The following is a 17,760-nucleotide window of genomic DNA, read 5'->3' as shown; positions in this document are numbered from 1 at the left end:
GATTTTCCTAATCTTTACCATTAAGTATTAGGGAATGTGTTCTTTAGATAACCAGCTACAGGCGGCAAGGAGTGAGTGGACAGAGCAATCTGAAAGCTGTTTGTGCAAGCCATTTGGGAAGAGGAACAAATACAAGGCGGTTGGCCTTCGCCCCCTAGTGTTTGTTCAAGAATTAATATAAAACAACTACAAAGAAAATGGTTTAATTTCTTCTGTAAAACACAACCAAAGAGCATAAGCCGTGTTCACCTGAAGCACTGCACAAGCACAGAGACTCTTTGTAAGACATCAGCTCATGAACTGTGTTTTCAAAGAAAACATTAAGATGAATCATGTTTGCTGTGTGTAATTTACCTGAAGAACTCAAGCAGGAGGCATTGTCTGAGTTCTGTGAAGTAGAGCCATTTGCATTAATAGACTCAAAAGATCTGTAAATAACTCTTCAGCAGCACACTAGGTGTGGTTATGTCACATGCAGGCATCAGAAAAGTTTACTGTTAAGCACTTCATTGCTTGAGTGAACACAAATGCAGTGCAAAACTTGCCCCAGCAGAGAGCTTCCTTGGTGAGGCAACAGTGACAAACGGAGTTGGGATTTTCAAGAATCCAAGTACAGAAATTTTCTGTTTGTGGTACAGGAATGACACTAAAGCTCAGCATTTTGTCTTGCAGCTCACAGCTTGAACAACACGGCTTAAAAATCAGTTAGCAAACAAGTAGACAAGAAAGCACTGAGGGGGCCAAGCTAATACTCCTGATAACCCAAGAACACCACAAGCACTGATCACTGAGAACACTACACCAATACTAAAAGAATGAATGAAAGAAGCAGAAGCAGCAGCAGCAATTTCCACCTCCTGTGGATCAGAAAGGGACTGGGAAAGCAGTTCTTTATTTCCTAAAGCATTAACCAAGTACATCCCAGGTCCGAAATTTCTGATATTTAATATTGCCTTTTATTAGAGGCTTGCTTCTTCCTTGAAAGTAATTTCCAACAAGATCATACCACACATCTAACAGAAAAGCAGTCTCTCTCCTTTTTGTAAGAAGTTAAGGGAAAAACTGACTGCGTGAGTTTTCATCCAGACCCATGTGGTTAGCTCTCAAGAATAAGAGCTCATTTCTGCTAAAGGCCGCAAGAAAATGAAATCTGGAACTGGCTATAAAGGCAATTACTCAAACTGTTGATGGACAGCAACTTGTCGCTGGTGGCAACTTAGTGGCAGGTATTTACTGCTATCCAGAGTAGAAAGGGGTCCTTATCCACTTAAAGAGAATCTATTCCATTCTGAATAGCACAGTATTTTAGTGAGGATAATTTGTCTTTCTAGAATAAAAGGATTAAAAAAAAAAGAATGAAATTTGCAAGGTGATGCAACACACAAGACAGGCCTGCACATGGGCTATTATTAGTCTAATATTTGCTTGAAGTGTATATAAATATGTACATCTGAACCTGCCATTAAAATGATATCTTTTACATTGCAGATTGTGTTGCATACAGGCAAAACACAGCAACCTTGGCAGGTAAATTGCCCAGTGTCACGTGCCATCGACTATCGCCTCCCGCTTAGTTTTCTATAAAAGCCATTACCTAGCAATGATCAGAGCAAGGCAGCTCACTATCCACTCCTTCCTTACTGAAATAAGCACAGCTTCATGGACCAGCTTGGGACATTCATTCAATCAGATTCCAAAGGTATGTGACTAGACATATGAGAGTGCTTTATCGAGGCTTCTGATACATTTTGGTGGTCTTTTTCAATCAAAATGAGAAAAATCTATCTCCTTTCTCTGGTAACCTTGTCCAAAATCACTGGTAGTATTTTCAAGATAAAAAGAAGAGAGAGATGATAAAATCTTATTAAAAAAGAAAAAAATCATGTATTTACTTAGGAAGTAAGGAAAAACTCTCTAGCTATTGATCCTGTATGCCTTAGAATAAGGCTAACACAGTTTTGACTAGGCAATTACTTCTCTGAATGACACCATACTTTAGTGATTTTTAGATTAAGGCAAAAAGGAAGTCACAAATCTACCCAGACTAACTCTTGCATGGAAGTCACATACAACCTTCCTGGAATAACTCCTACCAGGCAAGAGTTCTGACTGAAGATGAGCTCTCTTTTAAAAAACAATTATTTTCCAATGTGCTCATTAATGAAAATCCAATTGCAATTGAACAGTAGGAATGAAAAAATAAAAATGTTGTCCCTTACTTCTGCTGTGCAAGGGCTTCCAGTTCTTCCCACTGGGTCCTGTTACATCACTTTCCCCCCTAGATCAAAGAGCCTATTACTACTATCTATCAGTACCCTATACAAGTAGTTACAGATGGTGATCACTTACTTGTTAACTGAAGTTTAAAATATCATAACATTCAATTTACAATATTAACATTAAAGATAATGCACATTTCTGAGGTTTTAAAACAAGCTCATAGTAGTACATCCCTAGCCAGGTATTCTCATGCATACATACAGGGAAGTCATTACTTTGACAACACTGACTGAAGGATCAGGTTTAGCTGACTAACCATGATGGTTCTCAGGGCTTGTCCAGTAATCAGTGTTTTCTGAGTGAGACAAAGCATCTGCAGCCCATACTGAATGTATGAGATACCTTCCCAAGCATGTTCTATATTTGGCTCCAGACATATGGTTTGCTTCTGAAGCTGATTTCCTCTCATTTAGTTAATTCCTTGCCTTTTAAATTTTGGATTGTGTATAAATATTGGTTTTATTTTGATAAAAATATTGTTTTGTTGTATTATATACATTGCATACACATTTCATGGCTGCAAAAAGAATGTAGCATGCTCTCAAGACCTTATTGCTTAATGCATGTTAAGGTCTAGTATGTTTAAGCTCTTGCAAGACTACGCTTGTAGTGTAGCAGCAACTTGAATACTCGTAACTCACAGCCAGTTCAGTTGTGTCAGTTACACAACCTTAGTCGAGATACACATCGCCTAACTTTTGCACAGAGTAGGATAATGTGTAAATTATTTATAATCTCAGACCCACTCATTATTATGATTTATGATTTTACTATTCTTTAACTGAGAGCAGGAATAACCATTTTATTGATAATTACTTATCACTGGAATGTCCCTCTTCCTCACAGGCAGACCAAATCCCAGATGAATCATCTGACCCTAACTTAGATATTTCATCCTATTTTCCAATTCACCACATGAGAATTTTTACTATTTTTGTTGGTTGATTTTTTACAGATCATTTTTTCCAGGGAAATCTGAAAGCAGAGTAAGAACTCTTAAAGACAAGCAGCTAGTAGTGCTAATTCCTCTGGTGAAAGATAGCAATGAAAGCAGCAGTACAGTATTCTAAAATCTCATTCATTAACAGCAAAGCTTTTGCAATCAGATAACAGATCATGCATGCTTATTGTAGTAGCTATGCACAAGAGCTGGAACACTGTTTAGTCACATATTTGCATAGATCTAAGTTACACTTCTGCTGATTAAGCTAACTGATGGGTTTTGATGGCAATGATTTTCTTATGTAGGGATATGCTATCATTCCCCTACCTAACACTGTGTGTATAGGAGTAATAAAGACACAGCACTTTTTCTGGAGAAAAAGGTCTGAGCTGCTTGTGGTATCTTGTTGGAGTCTATGAACAGTAGATGCAGACATGTGCCAGGAACATACTTTGCTGTTATTTGGGCAACATGAAAAATGCTTTCCTACTGCACAGATACGAATGAGAGAGAAGACTACAGCAAAACCAGAAGTCCATTCCACATCAGTGTGATGTGTGAAAGCACACATGGCTGAACAGTTTTTCAATGGGATCCAGAAGTCCCTAGAGCTAGAAAAGAAACTTTTTAATAACTTCCCATCAGAAAATGGTGTGATTATAAAAAGCATTCACAATAAATTTAACCAGTATTAATCAATGTTCCGATGTAGATTTTTAAATAACAGAAAGAGAATTCTTAACCTTCAGAAACATTTGAAATCCACTTGGAGACTGCACAGAGACCAAAAGCAACATCCTAAAGTGCTCATGTAATCATGACAGCATTGCCAGATGAGTCTTAAATCCCCTTTGTTCATTTGCCAAACTATAATAGCCTCAAGTAAATCAGTCTTATAAAAGGGTATATTCTCTTCCTGCCACACATGCCACACTATTGAATCCATTTATTGGTTAATGCATGGAATTAGGTGTGGTTAAACAATGGTCTAAATAACCTATTTTCAGATCCTAATTACTGTCATCTCTCAAACTTCCTTTGATTTACTGTTCTTATGGACTTTGTTAGTGACAGAATAAAGTGGCAGATAACAATCTGCAAATGAAGCACGTTGGAAAGAGACTGACTCAATTATGACTAGGTACAGGAAAACTCTCACTAAGTTTTCCCTCATTTGAGTGTTTTGGAGAGAACATTCTTTTCAAATTCATGCTCAAAAGATCATTCAGCAACAAGCACAAGAAAATTACTCCATTTACAGGTATTGATTATGTTCATTACTGTTAAAGCTCCTACCTTTAGATTTTAAAATGGTTTGCTTTGGGTTTCTTAACATCACTTAGTAGAAAGGGGTAAATGGAAACAAACCCCAAATCACTCCTGTTTCAAAGTTGCTGAATCAAATAAGTAGAAACATTGAAAAAAAAATAGAGAGCAGATTTCCTTTAGAACCTGTAATCTTCCAAGCTTTATCCAGAATTCTTTAATAGCAAAACAGTGAAATTCTCTTTTATATTATTTTCTATAATTCCTTTTTTTTCTCACAGCAAGAATGAAGGACTAGACACTAGACCCGTAAAGAGGTGTTGCTGTAAAATCAGATGTTTAGCTTTCTACAGTAGGTCTGCAGCAATCTGTGGATTGGGATTCACTGAGATATTTCAAAATACAATCTTTTCCCAGGATTTGAAATACTTTTGATATTAATGTGCTTACAAATTCACACGCTTAAAATGCTGCAAGATACAGTCTGTTGTCAGGCAGCACAGAGCTCCTATTAGCACACAATTCTTCCATCCTCAGAAGCACGTTCACTGCTTAAAACCAGATCTTAACATTAAAGAGAAGTTTCAAAACTGCTTTCCAGAATCAAAATAATGTTGTTTCCTTTCTTAATTGCCCTTTAGATGCTAATTTGGAAAAATGTGGCTTCATTTTGTTCCCTATTAAGGACTACTGGAGAAGATACGCTCATCCTTAATAAAGAAGCTGGTGCCACATTTGGAAGGCAGAAGGATCTACCACCAGGAGTTTGCATCAACTACTTCCTTTCATGGAGTGCGTAACATTGTTCAAACGCAGAGCAAGGCTCGCAGACTGCTGTGGCTGGTGGTGGTGGTGGGCTGCCTTGCTACTGTTATTTGGCAAATCTGCAGTCGCTTCACCTACTACTTCACCTGGCCAACCACAACTGCAGTGGTAGTGCAGTACGTGGAAAACGCCAAATTCCCTGCTGTGACTTTTTGCACCTTGAACAGGTAAAAGTGTTGTTTGTTGTTTGCTCTTGAGAGGCAGCACCTCTTTATCTGAAAGCAGTCAGGATCCACATTTTGCTTGAATAAAACACCTAAGACAGGGTAAATGTGGCCCTGAGGGACGCATCTTCCACAGCGCCACATGAGATTTAATAAGAGGAGAATAAAGGAAGGGTTTTTTACCCTTCTGTCTTTCTGATGAACTACATATTTTTAAGTTTCAGAACATAACTTGAAGTAGAAAAGATACCAGTGTGGTTATTCTATGTGTGAGTGGTGCTTCTACAATGTAGCTAAGGGACAATAATTAGTCACAAGGTAAAAATAAAGATTTGCCAATAAAAAAACTAAAATAGAAACCTCATACAAGCATAGAATTCATGGTCAACATAGATGATTTTTTCTGAGGAGCTCAGCCTTTATGGTTCCAGCTGATGTCAGTGAGATTTTCAGGAGGGAAGCATTTGGTTTGTTTGGAAGTCATGTATCTAAGCTACAGATTTCTACATTTGAAGATAAAGATAATTGCCAGGATTCAGGAGCAACCACTTTGAAAATAATGTAATGAATCTACAGCTTGAATTTTAGAGCACATATGTAATTTAGGAACAGTTTGGGAAATACAAAAAGTTTACCCATGTGGCTTCTTATCTTTTTACCTTTTGCTGGCAGAATCAGCTAGAAGGCCAAGTCTCAAATACTTAGAGCTGCTCTGCCTCTCTACGTCTCCTTTTCATTGTCCTGCATAAAGCCATCCTGGTTTACACTGCACAATACATACTGCGGAGAGAAATCCTTCTTAAAGTGGGCTGCCTATTATAAAAATGCATCTTTTCTTGTAACTATAGTAACAGCACATTGCAAGTAAATAGTCAGCTACTGAGCATGACAGATGTGTGCCTAAGCAACAGTATGCTGCCACATCCATCTGCTGTGCATGCTGTGCTTGTCCTTCCCTCCTGTTTTTAGCAGCCATTTTCATTTGTTGGCAAGATGAAGAGGCACAGATCTACCTTAATGTTTTAACTCAAACCAAGTTGTGAATAATTGCTCCTACCAACAGTCCTTAAGCTAAGCTTTAAAATCCATCACAAAAAATACATTTCTATTTTTTAAATTAGGATTACACAAAATCACAGTTCTAAAGAACATGGTGTTGTAACCTCATTTATGTCTGTTCTCTTTTCATACTTTTAACTCTTCTGTAAACCCTTATATCAATAAGGGACTTCAGAGCTTCACATCAGGAAATCATCTCCAATGCCTCCTATTGCTGAGGTCTTTCAACTGAATTGTAGGAGAGGGACAGCATCCTGTCGCTAGCCACAGAAAACATAGGCAGGTACACTGTACACACTGGAGTGCTGTGCCTTAGAAAAGCAGGTGCAGGAGATTACTGCAAATGCACTTAGAAATCAATGTTTTATAAAGCTAGAAGACAACTCTTCTGAAAAGAACAGCTCCTCCTAGATACTTTTCCACACATAAATGCAATCTTTCGGCTTGTCATTAGTTCTCCAAATGTAGTTGTTGACTTATGTAGGTGGCTAATCTACTTGCTCTTTTGTTTTTTGTTTTTTGTTTGTTTGTTTTTTTTTTTTTTTTTTTTTTTAAATAAGCAGAAATGTTGTGCCCAGAACAGCCACAGGAAGGTGTCCATTTTCTGTTTTCAGATGTGGAAAATACCTTCCTAGAAATGGAGACCATGTTGTTCATTCCTGTTGTAGAGATCAAAGTACAGCATAGTGGGCAAGAATCACTTAGAGTGCTATAACTCTGCAGAACTCTAGACAATTCTTTCTTCTTCACACCAACAGGTTTCAAACTCATGCAGTAAGCAACCTCAAAATAATTTTTCTAATTTGGACTATTGTGTCTGGAGTGCTCAAAAATTTTGCTATGGAAAATAAATTTTCTCAAGAACTGAATGATTTCCTTCTCGGGAACCAGAACTTCAACATCAAAGAGTTTACAAGGAAAAATGGGTTTTATCTGAACAGCAGCACATTGCTAGAATGTGATTTTTTTGGAAAGCCATGTTATCCACAGGTAAGTATCTTTATTTTATTAAAACAGTAAAGGAGGCTGTATTCTTGCCACTCAACTTGAGACATCTAGCTTTGCCAGCTGCTCCCCATTTTCTCTTTACTGTCAGCCAATGTCAAAAAATGTCTTGCTCTAAATTGTTCCGAGGACCCCAATTCTCCCGCTAACTGCAGAGACCGCCTGCTGGACTCCCTGAGCTGTAAAATGGGATCTCAGTCTAAACTGTTTTCTTCCTAGTGCCACTTCTGCACAGATAGCAGCTTTTGAAAGCTCTCATACCTCCAGGCTATATCTAACAACCTTTTCCATAAATGGCCTAGAACAGAGGTCAGTTAGAACAGAGTTGTTTGTGTTATATGATTGTGTAGTTTTGTTCTTCAGGTCAAGAACATCAACAGCCATGGTAACTATATGCAGAGTCCACAAGAATGTTAAGAATTGAGGTGAATACAGCCCATCTTTGGGAATTTTGGGCAATGGCCAAAGAATGTGATTGCCTCATTTTTATGTTGATTCTTCCATATATCTATTACCAGAATAGATAGAAAATGTGAATGGAAATTCAAGTCTGATTTTTTTTTCAGATCAATCTGATCTCTAGATAGGCTGTAACCATTAAAATTAGACATTGGAGAGTTCTTTAACTGAAAGATACTAGTGCTAATAATGAAAACTCAGTGAGATGCAGTCAGATTAACTGATAAAGTGGTTTTGGAAAAAAAAATGCTGGTGTTGTACTTTCATACATAACACAGCATTAAATATTGAAACAGCCTGCACTAAACATCTACCAGAAAAATTAAACAAGCTGGTTTTGAATAAATAGTTTCTATATCATCTAGCAGGTATAGAAAAAAAACAGGGGCTCATTAAATGATTCTAACCAGCTCATAGGTATCAATAAACAATGTGAAACTCCTCCTTTAAACTTTGTTTGCTATAGAAAAGGATGCAAATGCTTTTGAACAGTTCCATCAATTACCACTGTTTTGACTGCAATATTTAGCACCGCCTTTGGGGAAAAGAAAAACAAACAAGCAACAAAGCCACAACCCCAGCAGTCCATCTATATATTGCAATTCACTAAGGAAAGTTCAGGAAATCTTTCATTTTTCTCTTCCCTCTTTTTTTCTGAAGGATTTTGAACATGTCTTCACTGAATATGGAAACTGCTTTACTTTTAATCACAATGATCTTCCAGCAAGAAAAGTCAGTTTGTCTGGAAGAGGCTTACATTTGCTTTTTGATGTCCAACAGGTAAAGCTATCCTAATGATTATAAACAACACATTATAACTTACAGATGAGTAGAGCTGGTTTGGGTTTCTTTTTTGTTTGTTTGTTTAGTTTTATACACAGTTCTTGATCAAGACTAGTTCTGATTGAGAGGGTATTTTAAAGAAAGATCTAATGAAGATTTTAAAAGCCAAAATTATGATTGACTATCCCCACCTAAATGGTATATGCGTGTATATATATACACACATACACAGAGTTCACTTCGACTTGAAACATCATCAGAACTATAATTTACTTGTACACAAGCACTTCAGGAGAGTATTATTTCATTTTAATAAAAGGTCCAGGGCCTCAATTTCTAACTAGTGCTGAACTTCAGTGACAGCATCAGCAGCTGTTAAGTCTTCAAAGAGAGCTAAGATCTGGTCTTCACACTGTAAGTAGTCTCTGAGGTAATTAGAATTGTCTTTGACCAACAAAACACTGAAAATTCAGGGAATATCCCCTTGTAAAGTTGGAGAAGAAAACAAAATCTAGAGTGACAAATGACTTGAGCATTCATTTCTATTCTGATAGAATTATGAGAGACACGTGTCCTGGAAAGAATAATGAAAATGAGAGAAATAAGGGGTAGTTGCAAATAAAAGGAACAAATATCCAGGTTATGACTAAATGTTCATCTCTACCATCTATGTTTACCTATGCTTTTGAAATTTGGAGATGACAGAAGGAATCAAAATCCTGACAGTTTCTAGCAACTGCAAGGAACCCCACCGTGGTAACCCACACAGAAAATTCATGTCAGTTTTCTTCTATACTTTTCTGTAAACTGCCAAAAGCGTGACTAGAGACAAAAGACCAAATAAAAGTGCATAGCGCCATGTTAAATATAGCTTAAGCTTCAGATGGTAGCCACAGCCAAAACTGTTTGTTTTTGTATCAGGAAGAATTCACTGATGAACCTGCCCTTGGTTACACTGATGCTGGTATAACTTTTGTTATCCATTCCCCCGAAGAGCTTCCACGCTTTGATGGTTTAGGTTTATTAGCGCCGGTCGGCATGCACGCGCAGGTTGCAATCCGCCAGCTGAAGGTAAGGACTCTGTCCATCAAGTGGAAAAATTGGTCTTTACTGCCTATACTTCTCTTCTGAAGCGTGACAATGAATTAGACATTTTGGAAGGTAAAATATTTATCATGCCAAGGTGACTCCTAAAAATAACATTTCTTTCAGACACAAAACCGTTGCTGCTCAAGGGGAAGATGTCACTGGTGTTTATAATCTGTAGCTATTAAAGTCAGCCTTTCTTTCTTAATAGCTCACAGTCTTGCTGACATATGATGATATAAGGACACTGCAGCATTTCCCCATCAACCTATTCCATTACTGCAAAGGCTGTCTCAGATTCCTAGTGGAATTCAAGTGTAGTGGACTACCCTTCTGTGCTAGACTATCTGATCAGGTCCTGCTTTTGCTATAAAATCCCCAAACCACAAACTGTAATTGTCTCTGATTAAATCACAATGTTATTACTTGTGTTTTCAACAGGCTTTTTAAAATGGGAGAAAATAATATATAAACTCAAAACAGAGACAAATATATATATATATATATATATATATTCTGTTATCTTTATCTTACAGTCAATTATCCAGGAATATCCATGGGGAGAGTGCAAGCCTGATATAAAGCTTCAGTATCACAAGACTTATAGCACTAATGGATGCTTGCAGGAATGCAAAGCCCGGTACATACAGGAGTGGTGTGGTTGTTTGCCATTCATTCTTCCAGGTACTTCTCAGAATATCATACCATGCATTGGTCACTTTGTTAGGTGTACTTGTTACTTAACAGCAAAGCAGATTGATATCTACAGCTAGGATTGATTAAAATTATATAAATCTGTTTGTTTGGCTTTTTTGGTGTTGTTGCTTTTTTTGTTGTTAGTTTTGTTTGTTTTAATTAATTTCAATTCAGTTATTTGCTTGGCTCTAGACCTAGCATCTGGGTCACTAGCTATTCTTAGGAAAAGACCAGAAGACTTGAAAGAACAGATTATGCCTCAGGGGTATGAGACAAGTCCCTAGTTTTCAATTTGTATTCCTATGGAGCTGACACCAAGTCCCTACTGCAAACAACCTACTTTGCAGTTGCTTAGAAGAGCCAGAAGTACTGATTGCTGGAAGACAGAAACCAAAATCTTCCACATGAACTATGGAAAGAGTCTGGTGCTGGAAGAGGGCTACGTGAAACCCAAAAGGCTGCATGGAGCCATCTAATTGAGCCAAAATGCAAAGTACACCAGAAATGGGCTGTGTAAAAGACAAAAGGCTGACATCAGCCCAAAGATCAAAGTGCTCACCTATGTCCCCTCAGGAAACCAGGCATTTTACTCTAGAAATGTAAAGCAGTAACACTGAGCCCTGATCCATCTCCTCCCTCCCATCTTTTCAGCATTACATATATTGAGAACATTGTTGTATCTCTTTCTGAAGCAAGAGCTGGAACCCACATCACTGCTCTCACAGCTCTTTTTCGTGATTAGGGAGCAAGAAAAGCAGTCATACCTGCACTTTCTGACTCAATGTATTTTTAAATAACCCCAAGAGAGGTACAATGTTTTCACTTGAGAAGACCCATTAATGATTAATTTCTAGTCAGGCTGATAATCTCTTGGAAAAGAGGCTGGCAGTCTCCTGGAAACTCTCATGGAAAGGAGTTTGAAAAAATAAATTAATTCTAGGTCTCCCTCCAGGGTGAGAGTTTTATACATTGACAGGTAAAGGAGAGCAACGCCTCCTGTGTGTTAAACTCATAAGCAGTATTTTCATGCAAGGGTAAAAAATGGGGTGAAACTGAGATCATCTGAAAACTGTGTTCTTAGCTCAGGGTGTTATTTTATTCCTTGGGTCTCCAAACAACTCTTTGAAGGACTTCAAATTTTTGATGAAATATGGTCATTATATTAATCCCATCACATCCCATATACCCTACTCTGCATTTTCATCTCCACTAGGAAAAACAGGAATTCCTGGCTTTAGCAAGCTAAACCAAAGAGTGAGCTACAAGCTGAAAGGCAGTTCTAGCTGGCATACAGTAAAGGTGTTTGCCTGTACCCTGTTGCAAGTGTCCTGGCTCTGTCTATTATCTCCTTTTCCTATGTACTCCCTTTGGTGTTGATAACTGCACCATGCCCAGCTGAATAGACTTTTCAGTTGTATAATGATAAATGTGAAGTGATGAGCAGGCTTTGATGCTAAGGCTCAGATTGTTAACTGAAGATCCTAACATTTGGGTTGGTTTTTTTTTTTTCATTTTTAAGGAAATGGAACAGAGTGTGATTTACTCAAGTTTTACAATTGTGTTTATCCAGCATTCTGTAAGTAATAAGTTCATATTTGCATTTTCTAAGCCAATTCCAAAAAAGTAGGCAATATTGATCAACTAAAACAAAACACCAAATGCAGCAGTGAGATAGAGTTCACAGAATGAGGGGTAATGGCTTCAAACTGGAAGGTGGATTTAGATCAGACATTAGAAAGATTTTCATCACAAGGGTGGTGAGGCACTGGAACAGGTTGTCCAGAGAAGTTGTGAAGGCTCCAACCCTGGAAGTGCTCAAAGACAAGTTGGATGAGGCTTTGAGCAACCTAGTCTAGTAGAACATGCCTCTGCCTATAGCAGAGGAATCAAGTACCTTTAAGATCCTTAAAACAAAGGCAGAAAGACTTACAGGTGTGGAATTTCTTTGGAAAAAAGTGACCAGAAAAATCTCACCCGATTACTGCGCATCAGTTACCCTAATGCCAGTTACAAGTACTTATTTGTCCCTTCAGGCCTGGTAAGTATCCACTTATCTCAAGATAATTACCCTACATATTTATCAAAGTCAATTAAAAGTAATTTCATAAGTTCAAAATAAACATTTTAAACTCTGTAGGTTTTTAGAATTATTATTCTCTTGAAATTTCAGACGATATAGAGGTAAAAGGATTATGTACAGTAGGAACCCACAATTCCACTTGCCCCACCCCATGTGAAGAAACAGATTATCCTACCACTGTGACCTACTCAAGTTTGGGAGGAGAAAAAGGCATGAAATACTTTTCTACGAGACTGAAGAAAAGCCCAGAATATATCAGGTAATATTATTTAACACCTTATCTAATAAAGAAATTCTCAATTACTTTTAAGTGTGCTAACAGATGACACGATGTGAATACAACCTTTTAAAAATATACTCTTAGGTGTGGCATTAACAATGTCTGAGAGATAAAACAGCCTCTTAGACAAAATTGGTTAGGACTTAGATGTGTTCATAAACATAAAGCAGACACATCTACAACTTATGGACAACATAAAATAGATACTGCCATTAAAAAGTAATGTTCTTGATCACTTTGCATGTCATTAATGTCTTAGAACAAAGCTGGTTGACCACTGTCACAATTAAGAATAAAGAAAGGGCAGAGTTATCAAAGCTATCCACAATCCATCCAATGGAGAAGTTAAATCTTCACCTTTTCATAATTGAAATCAATGAACAAACTACCTAGGTGCTATATAAAGTTGTTCTCCTTTCTCTCTACTCATTACCAAAGGAAGCTTCATGAGCACCAAAGAGCTAGGTTTTACCATAGTAATAATGTCATAGCAATAAAGTCTTTTCTACTTTTAGTGGAATTCAGTAATACCATTTATATTATACAAGTTATTCGTAATATATTTGGCACAATGTTAACTTTGAGGTAGAAGAGGAGTGAATTAGCATGGTTCTACCTATCTGACTGAAAATGCAAATGCAAGGTGCTTTATACCCAAAAGAAGAGACCTTCTGGTGTGAAAATGTGTCTCAAAAGTATTGACTATACTCTGTCCATGGAATGGTGTTATTACTTATGCACAGAGCTGTGTCTCTCAGTAGTAGCACCATGATGACATAATCTGCATACTTTTACATTTATGGAAGAGATATCATATATGGTTGCAGTTTAATATGACTGTCTTAGAATCATAGAACCAAGAACAAGCACTATATATCCAAACACAGACTGAGAAAGATACACTCTAATTGTCAAAGACATAGATATTGGCAGTACAAACAAGAATTAAGTTCTATATGAACTCATAGTATCCATAATTAAAGAAACCCAAACATTTATAAAGAACTGTAGAAAATTTGGCTAATGAAGTATCAACAAGTGTTTCACCGTTTCAGTTACTTCAGTTTTCTCACTTTTCAAGGCATTAACCTGCAAATGCTTCCATATGTTCGTATGTCAACAGGAACTACATGAATCATAGACTAGTTTGGGTTGAGAGGACACCTTTGAAGATCATCCAGTCCACCTGCCCCTACCATGATCAGAGGCATTCTCAACTAGACTAGGTTGCCCAAAACCCCATCCAGCCTGATGCTGAATGTTTCTAGAGATCTACTACCTCTCTGGACAATCTGTTTCAGTGGTTCACTACCATCCCAGAAAAAAAAAAAAAAATCTTTCTTGCATCTAGTCTGAACCTACTCTCTTTTAGTTTAAAACCATTACTCTTTGACCTATTGCTATAGGCCCTATTAAAAAAAAAATCTGTCTCCCTTCAATATTATGAAAATTAAACCTGTTGCTCTATGTGAGAGCTATTAATCCTTTGAGGATGTTTTATCTTTGTTGATTATTTTACTATCTGTAAACATCATGGGCAAACAAGCAATTATTCAATTAAGCAAGTGAAAATACTAAACATTCCCATGTTACCAAGCCTTAACCAAGAGGAATCCTGTTCATGTATTATCAAGTAGCACTCTGACCTACAAAACAGAGAAGCATTGATTTCTGAAGATGCAAGAGAAGTTAGATAGTTCTGCTAGCAACTCCATGACAATGGTAGGAAGTCTTAGTAAAAAAATCTTCTCATAGCTTCCATTAGTAAGTGCCACCTGAATTTTAGAATTATCACCTGCAGAGACAGAAGGGATTATTTTGTATAGTGGATACTGTATTGTCATTAATATTTTTCATAAAACAATCACTACTTTTATTCTTAGAGGTCACAATATTATGTGTGCAGTTAGTTCTTATGTCTGCTTTATTCCACAGCCGGTATGTTTATAATCTATTTTGGAGTTAGGCACAATCTTTCTGTACATATGACAGCATAAAGATGAGCTCTTTACTCACACTGAATCGTTCCACATGAGATTTACCTGCTCTTCTGTTTTTGCAGTAGGCAAGAATGATTAGGGAAGTGAGAGTATTAGCAGAGGGTAGAACTAAATATCTGAGGACAGGACAAGGGTTTTTTAACACAGTTAAATATACAGTTGCGTGTAATCAGGAGTGGTAGACTACACTTCCAAGCACTGTATCTGCTATAGACCAGGATGCTTGACACTTTCACTTAAGTTTATCTCTGTAATACTTAAAAGCACAAGTCTACCTCACAGTACAGATTTAGAGTTACTTCTTCAACACAGCCTGAACTTCTACTCCTCTGATAAGCACCTGTTATGACTGTTCTAATTAGGACACTATTTCTTTTCCTTCAGTCATCTAGCTTGTTTTGGTAACATTCATCTGATTGTTGTTTAAGAGATGTGATCACTCTCCCTGAACTCAGTTCATGCTGATTGGTGTTGGTAAAAATGATATGGACTTTTGATTGTCTCAAGTAATACTTGTATGTGTTTGTCATTAGGCAGAACCTTGTGAACATAGATATTAAATACAATGATCTAAGCTACAAAATAACACAGCAGCAGAAGGCCTTGACTTTATCTGAGTTGCTTGGTAAGTGAATGTTTTATACTTATTACTGATTAATAATTAATCTAAAAGTAAAAATAATATAATTCTCTCAAGCAAATCTGTTTTTTAATTCTCTCCTCTCCTGTGCCATTGTCTCTGTGTGCTTCTAAAGAAAAAGCAATAGAATCATTGAATGTTAGAGGTGGGAAGGGACCTCTAGAGACCACTGAGTCCAACCTCCTTTGCCAAAGCAGGATCACCTAGGGCAGGTCACACAGAAACACATTCAGGTGTACTGTGAAGTAAAAATCGCATCTGTCTCACAGTCATTTTTGATACTGTCTCCTGTCATGGCATTAAACAACCTGCACTATGGACAGCAGCTGAGATTGATAATTAAATATGGCATTAGGTTACAGCTATATCACATGCAACACTGTAAGACTGGTGATGTTGACAGAACTTTGGGGGAGAGGGAGACTGTGAGAGGAGAAGCAAGAGAACAGTTAAAGACATAGAAGCAGAAAATCTTTAAAGTACCTGTTCCACTGTAGGATGTATTGTGTCGTACTAGTTCTATTTAGAATTTTAAGAAACAGATTAGTCTTTTCCAATAAACATTCTTACAAATATTAGTTCTGTCTTCAGAAAGTGATGGGTTATGTATATTGAGTTTATTTAATGCTTGGATCTGGCAAAGTTTTGTTTCCTCACCAGGCTACACCAAAGGATGACACCTGTTTATTTCCTTCTATTACAGCTGATGTGGGTGGACAGCTTGGATTGTTCTGTGGTGCCAGTATGATTACAATCATAGAACTGCTCGAGTATATTTTTAGTAACTTCTATTGGATGTGCATCTTTCTCCTATTGAAAGCTCCTGAAATGTCTCACTGGAACAATCCATCCCAGAACCAGCCAAAATATAAGGAAAATAAGAGAGGAATACAAGAGTGCTAGTGGTTTGTAGAAGCACAAAAACAATTGTTACTGCAGCTTTCCTTCCTTTCTAAGATACAAAGGAGACAGTAGTATTTTGCATTGCTCCCTCTCCAGCACTCCTTACTCTTTCAGCTTCTTTTCTTGCCTAGAACTATGTAGGTGTACTAAATAAATTTTAAAAGTGAACTTTGGAAAGTCTCACTTTTGGAAAGTCTCACTATTACCAAGCACATCAACACTGGGGACAACAGCCATACAAAAAGCTCTACCTAACCCCTCTGTCCAAGGTGTGTGCTTGCCAATGCAGTAGAAGAATAGAGATAACAGAGCAAACATACTGCAATATTTGTCTAAAGATTTCTCTCAGCCTCACACAGATTGTAGCTGTAGAATTCCTGAGTCAGAAGAAAACACGCTTTTTAAAGTACTCACCAGGTATTATCTGGTTTCTGTACAAAAAGCAAGCAGAGGAAAGACTAAACATAGTTACCTAGCACACCTATTTCAGAGATCAAAATGTCTTGCATTCATCAGCCACAATACTTTTTTTTTGTTTGTTTACTTCTACTAAAAAGGGCTAAATATAAGGAAATTGCTGCTGTAAGAACTGAAGAAAACAGATATTACTTCTGCTATGCTGAAAATTCAAGTGAAATGAATCACAGAACATGATAAAGGGTCAGGGAAAAAAAAGATGTCAGTTCTCAGAAAGGGAAGACAGTTTAGCAAGGCTAAAATTACTTTTGCTTACTTAGCTGACTTCGGTCAAGGACAGCTGAAATCACTGCTTGGTTACAGATTCATCTAATATATGTGGCAGAAGAAGCTCTGAAGAAAGCACGAAGACATGCTCTGTCCAAGGTTAAGCAACAGACTTAGATGAGATTTTGAAGCAATGGCTTGTGATGAGATTATATGAAACAACTGATTTGCCAGCACATCTAAATATATCAAGTGTGCTGCGCAGCAGAGCAGAATTAAGGGTGCTTTTGTATTTTCATGTACCACTACTGTCCTATTAAGGCAACAAAATGTTAAAAGTTAAGAAAACATTTGGCTTCCTTGGATAGGTCAAGATGACATTTCTACAAGGGCAGCAGTATTTTGACAATTTGATCAGATCTTCGCCCAGTTTAGCATTCACTTGACTGCTTAATCATGTACTTCTTAATTTCATAAATGCATCTCCACACTCCAAGCACAGATACGAGTGAGCCTTCCCCACGCTAAAGGTTTGATTCTAAAAATCTTAATCCTAACAATTAAATCAGTGAAATTATTGGGAAAATTCCCTTGGGGCTCCTTTCAA

General features: G+C 37.3%; 2 protein-coding genes across 2 annotated transcripts in view; one reads left to right on the top strand and one right to left on the bottom strand.

The window, feature by feature from the left end:
* The window catches only part of TDO2 (tryptophan 2,3-dioxygenase), a 41,958-nt gene that overhangs the window by 18,277 nt on the left and 5,921 nt on the right, over positions 1 to 17,760 (bottom strand). The window lies entirely within an intron of this gene.
* Positions 1,660 to 16,469, top strand: ASIC5 (acid sensing ion channel subunit family member 5). Its single transcript, XM_064149383.1, has 10 exons — positions 1,660 to 1,699; positions 5,175 to 5,481; positions 7,296 to 7,527; positions 8,662 to 8,781; positions 9,706 to 9,855; positions 10,407 to 10,554; positions 12,086 to 12,142; positions 12,737 to 12,905; positions 15,460 to 15,551; positions 16,270 to 16,469. The coding sequence occupies exons 1-10, from the start codon at positions 1,660 to 1,662 to the stop codon at positions 16,467 to 16,469; spliced, it is 1,515 nt and encodes a 504-aa protein (XP_064005453.1).

This window comes from Pogoniulus pusillus, chromosome 9 (genome assembly GCF_015220805.1).
Source record: "Pogoniulus pusillus isolate bPogPus1 chromosome 9, bPogPus1.pri, whole genome shotgun sequence".
Taxonomy (NCBI): Eukaryota; Metazoa; Chordata; class Aves; order Piciformes; family Lybiidae; genus Pogoniulus; species Pogoniulus pusillus.
The sequence above is the reverse complement of the archived record's forward strand: the minus strand, read 5'-3'. Positions and strand labels throughout refer to the sequence as shown.

What these genes read in the sequence shown, in the direction of transcription:
- ASIC5 (XM_064149383.1), top strand. Translation starts at nt 1,660, where the DNA reads ATGGACCAGCTTGGGACATTCATTCAATCAGATTCCAAAG. An exon ending in TGCTTTTTGATGTCCAACAG is followed by an intron (nt 8,782 to 9,705) that starts GTAAAGCTATCC and finishes TTTTTGTATCAG; the next exon opens with GAAGAATTCACTGATGAACC. An exon ending in TTGCAATCCGCCAGCTGAAG is followed by an intron (nt 9,856 to 10,406) that starts GTAAGGACTCTG and finishes TTTATCTTACAG; the next exon opens with TCAATTATCCAGGAATATCC.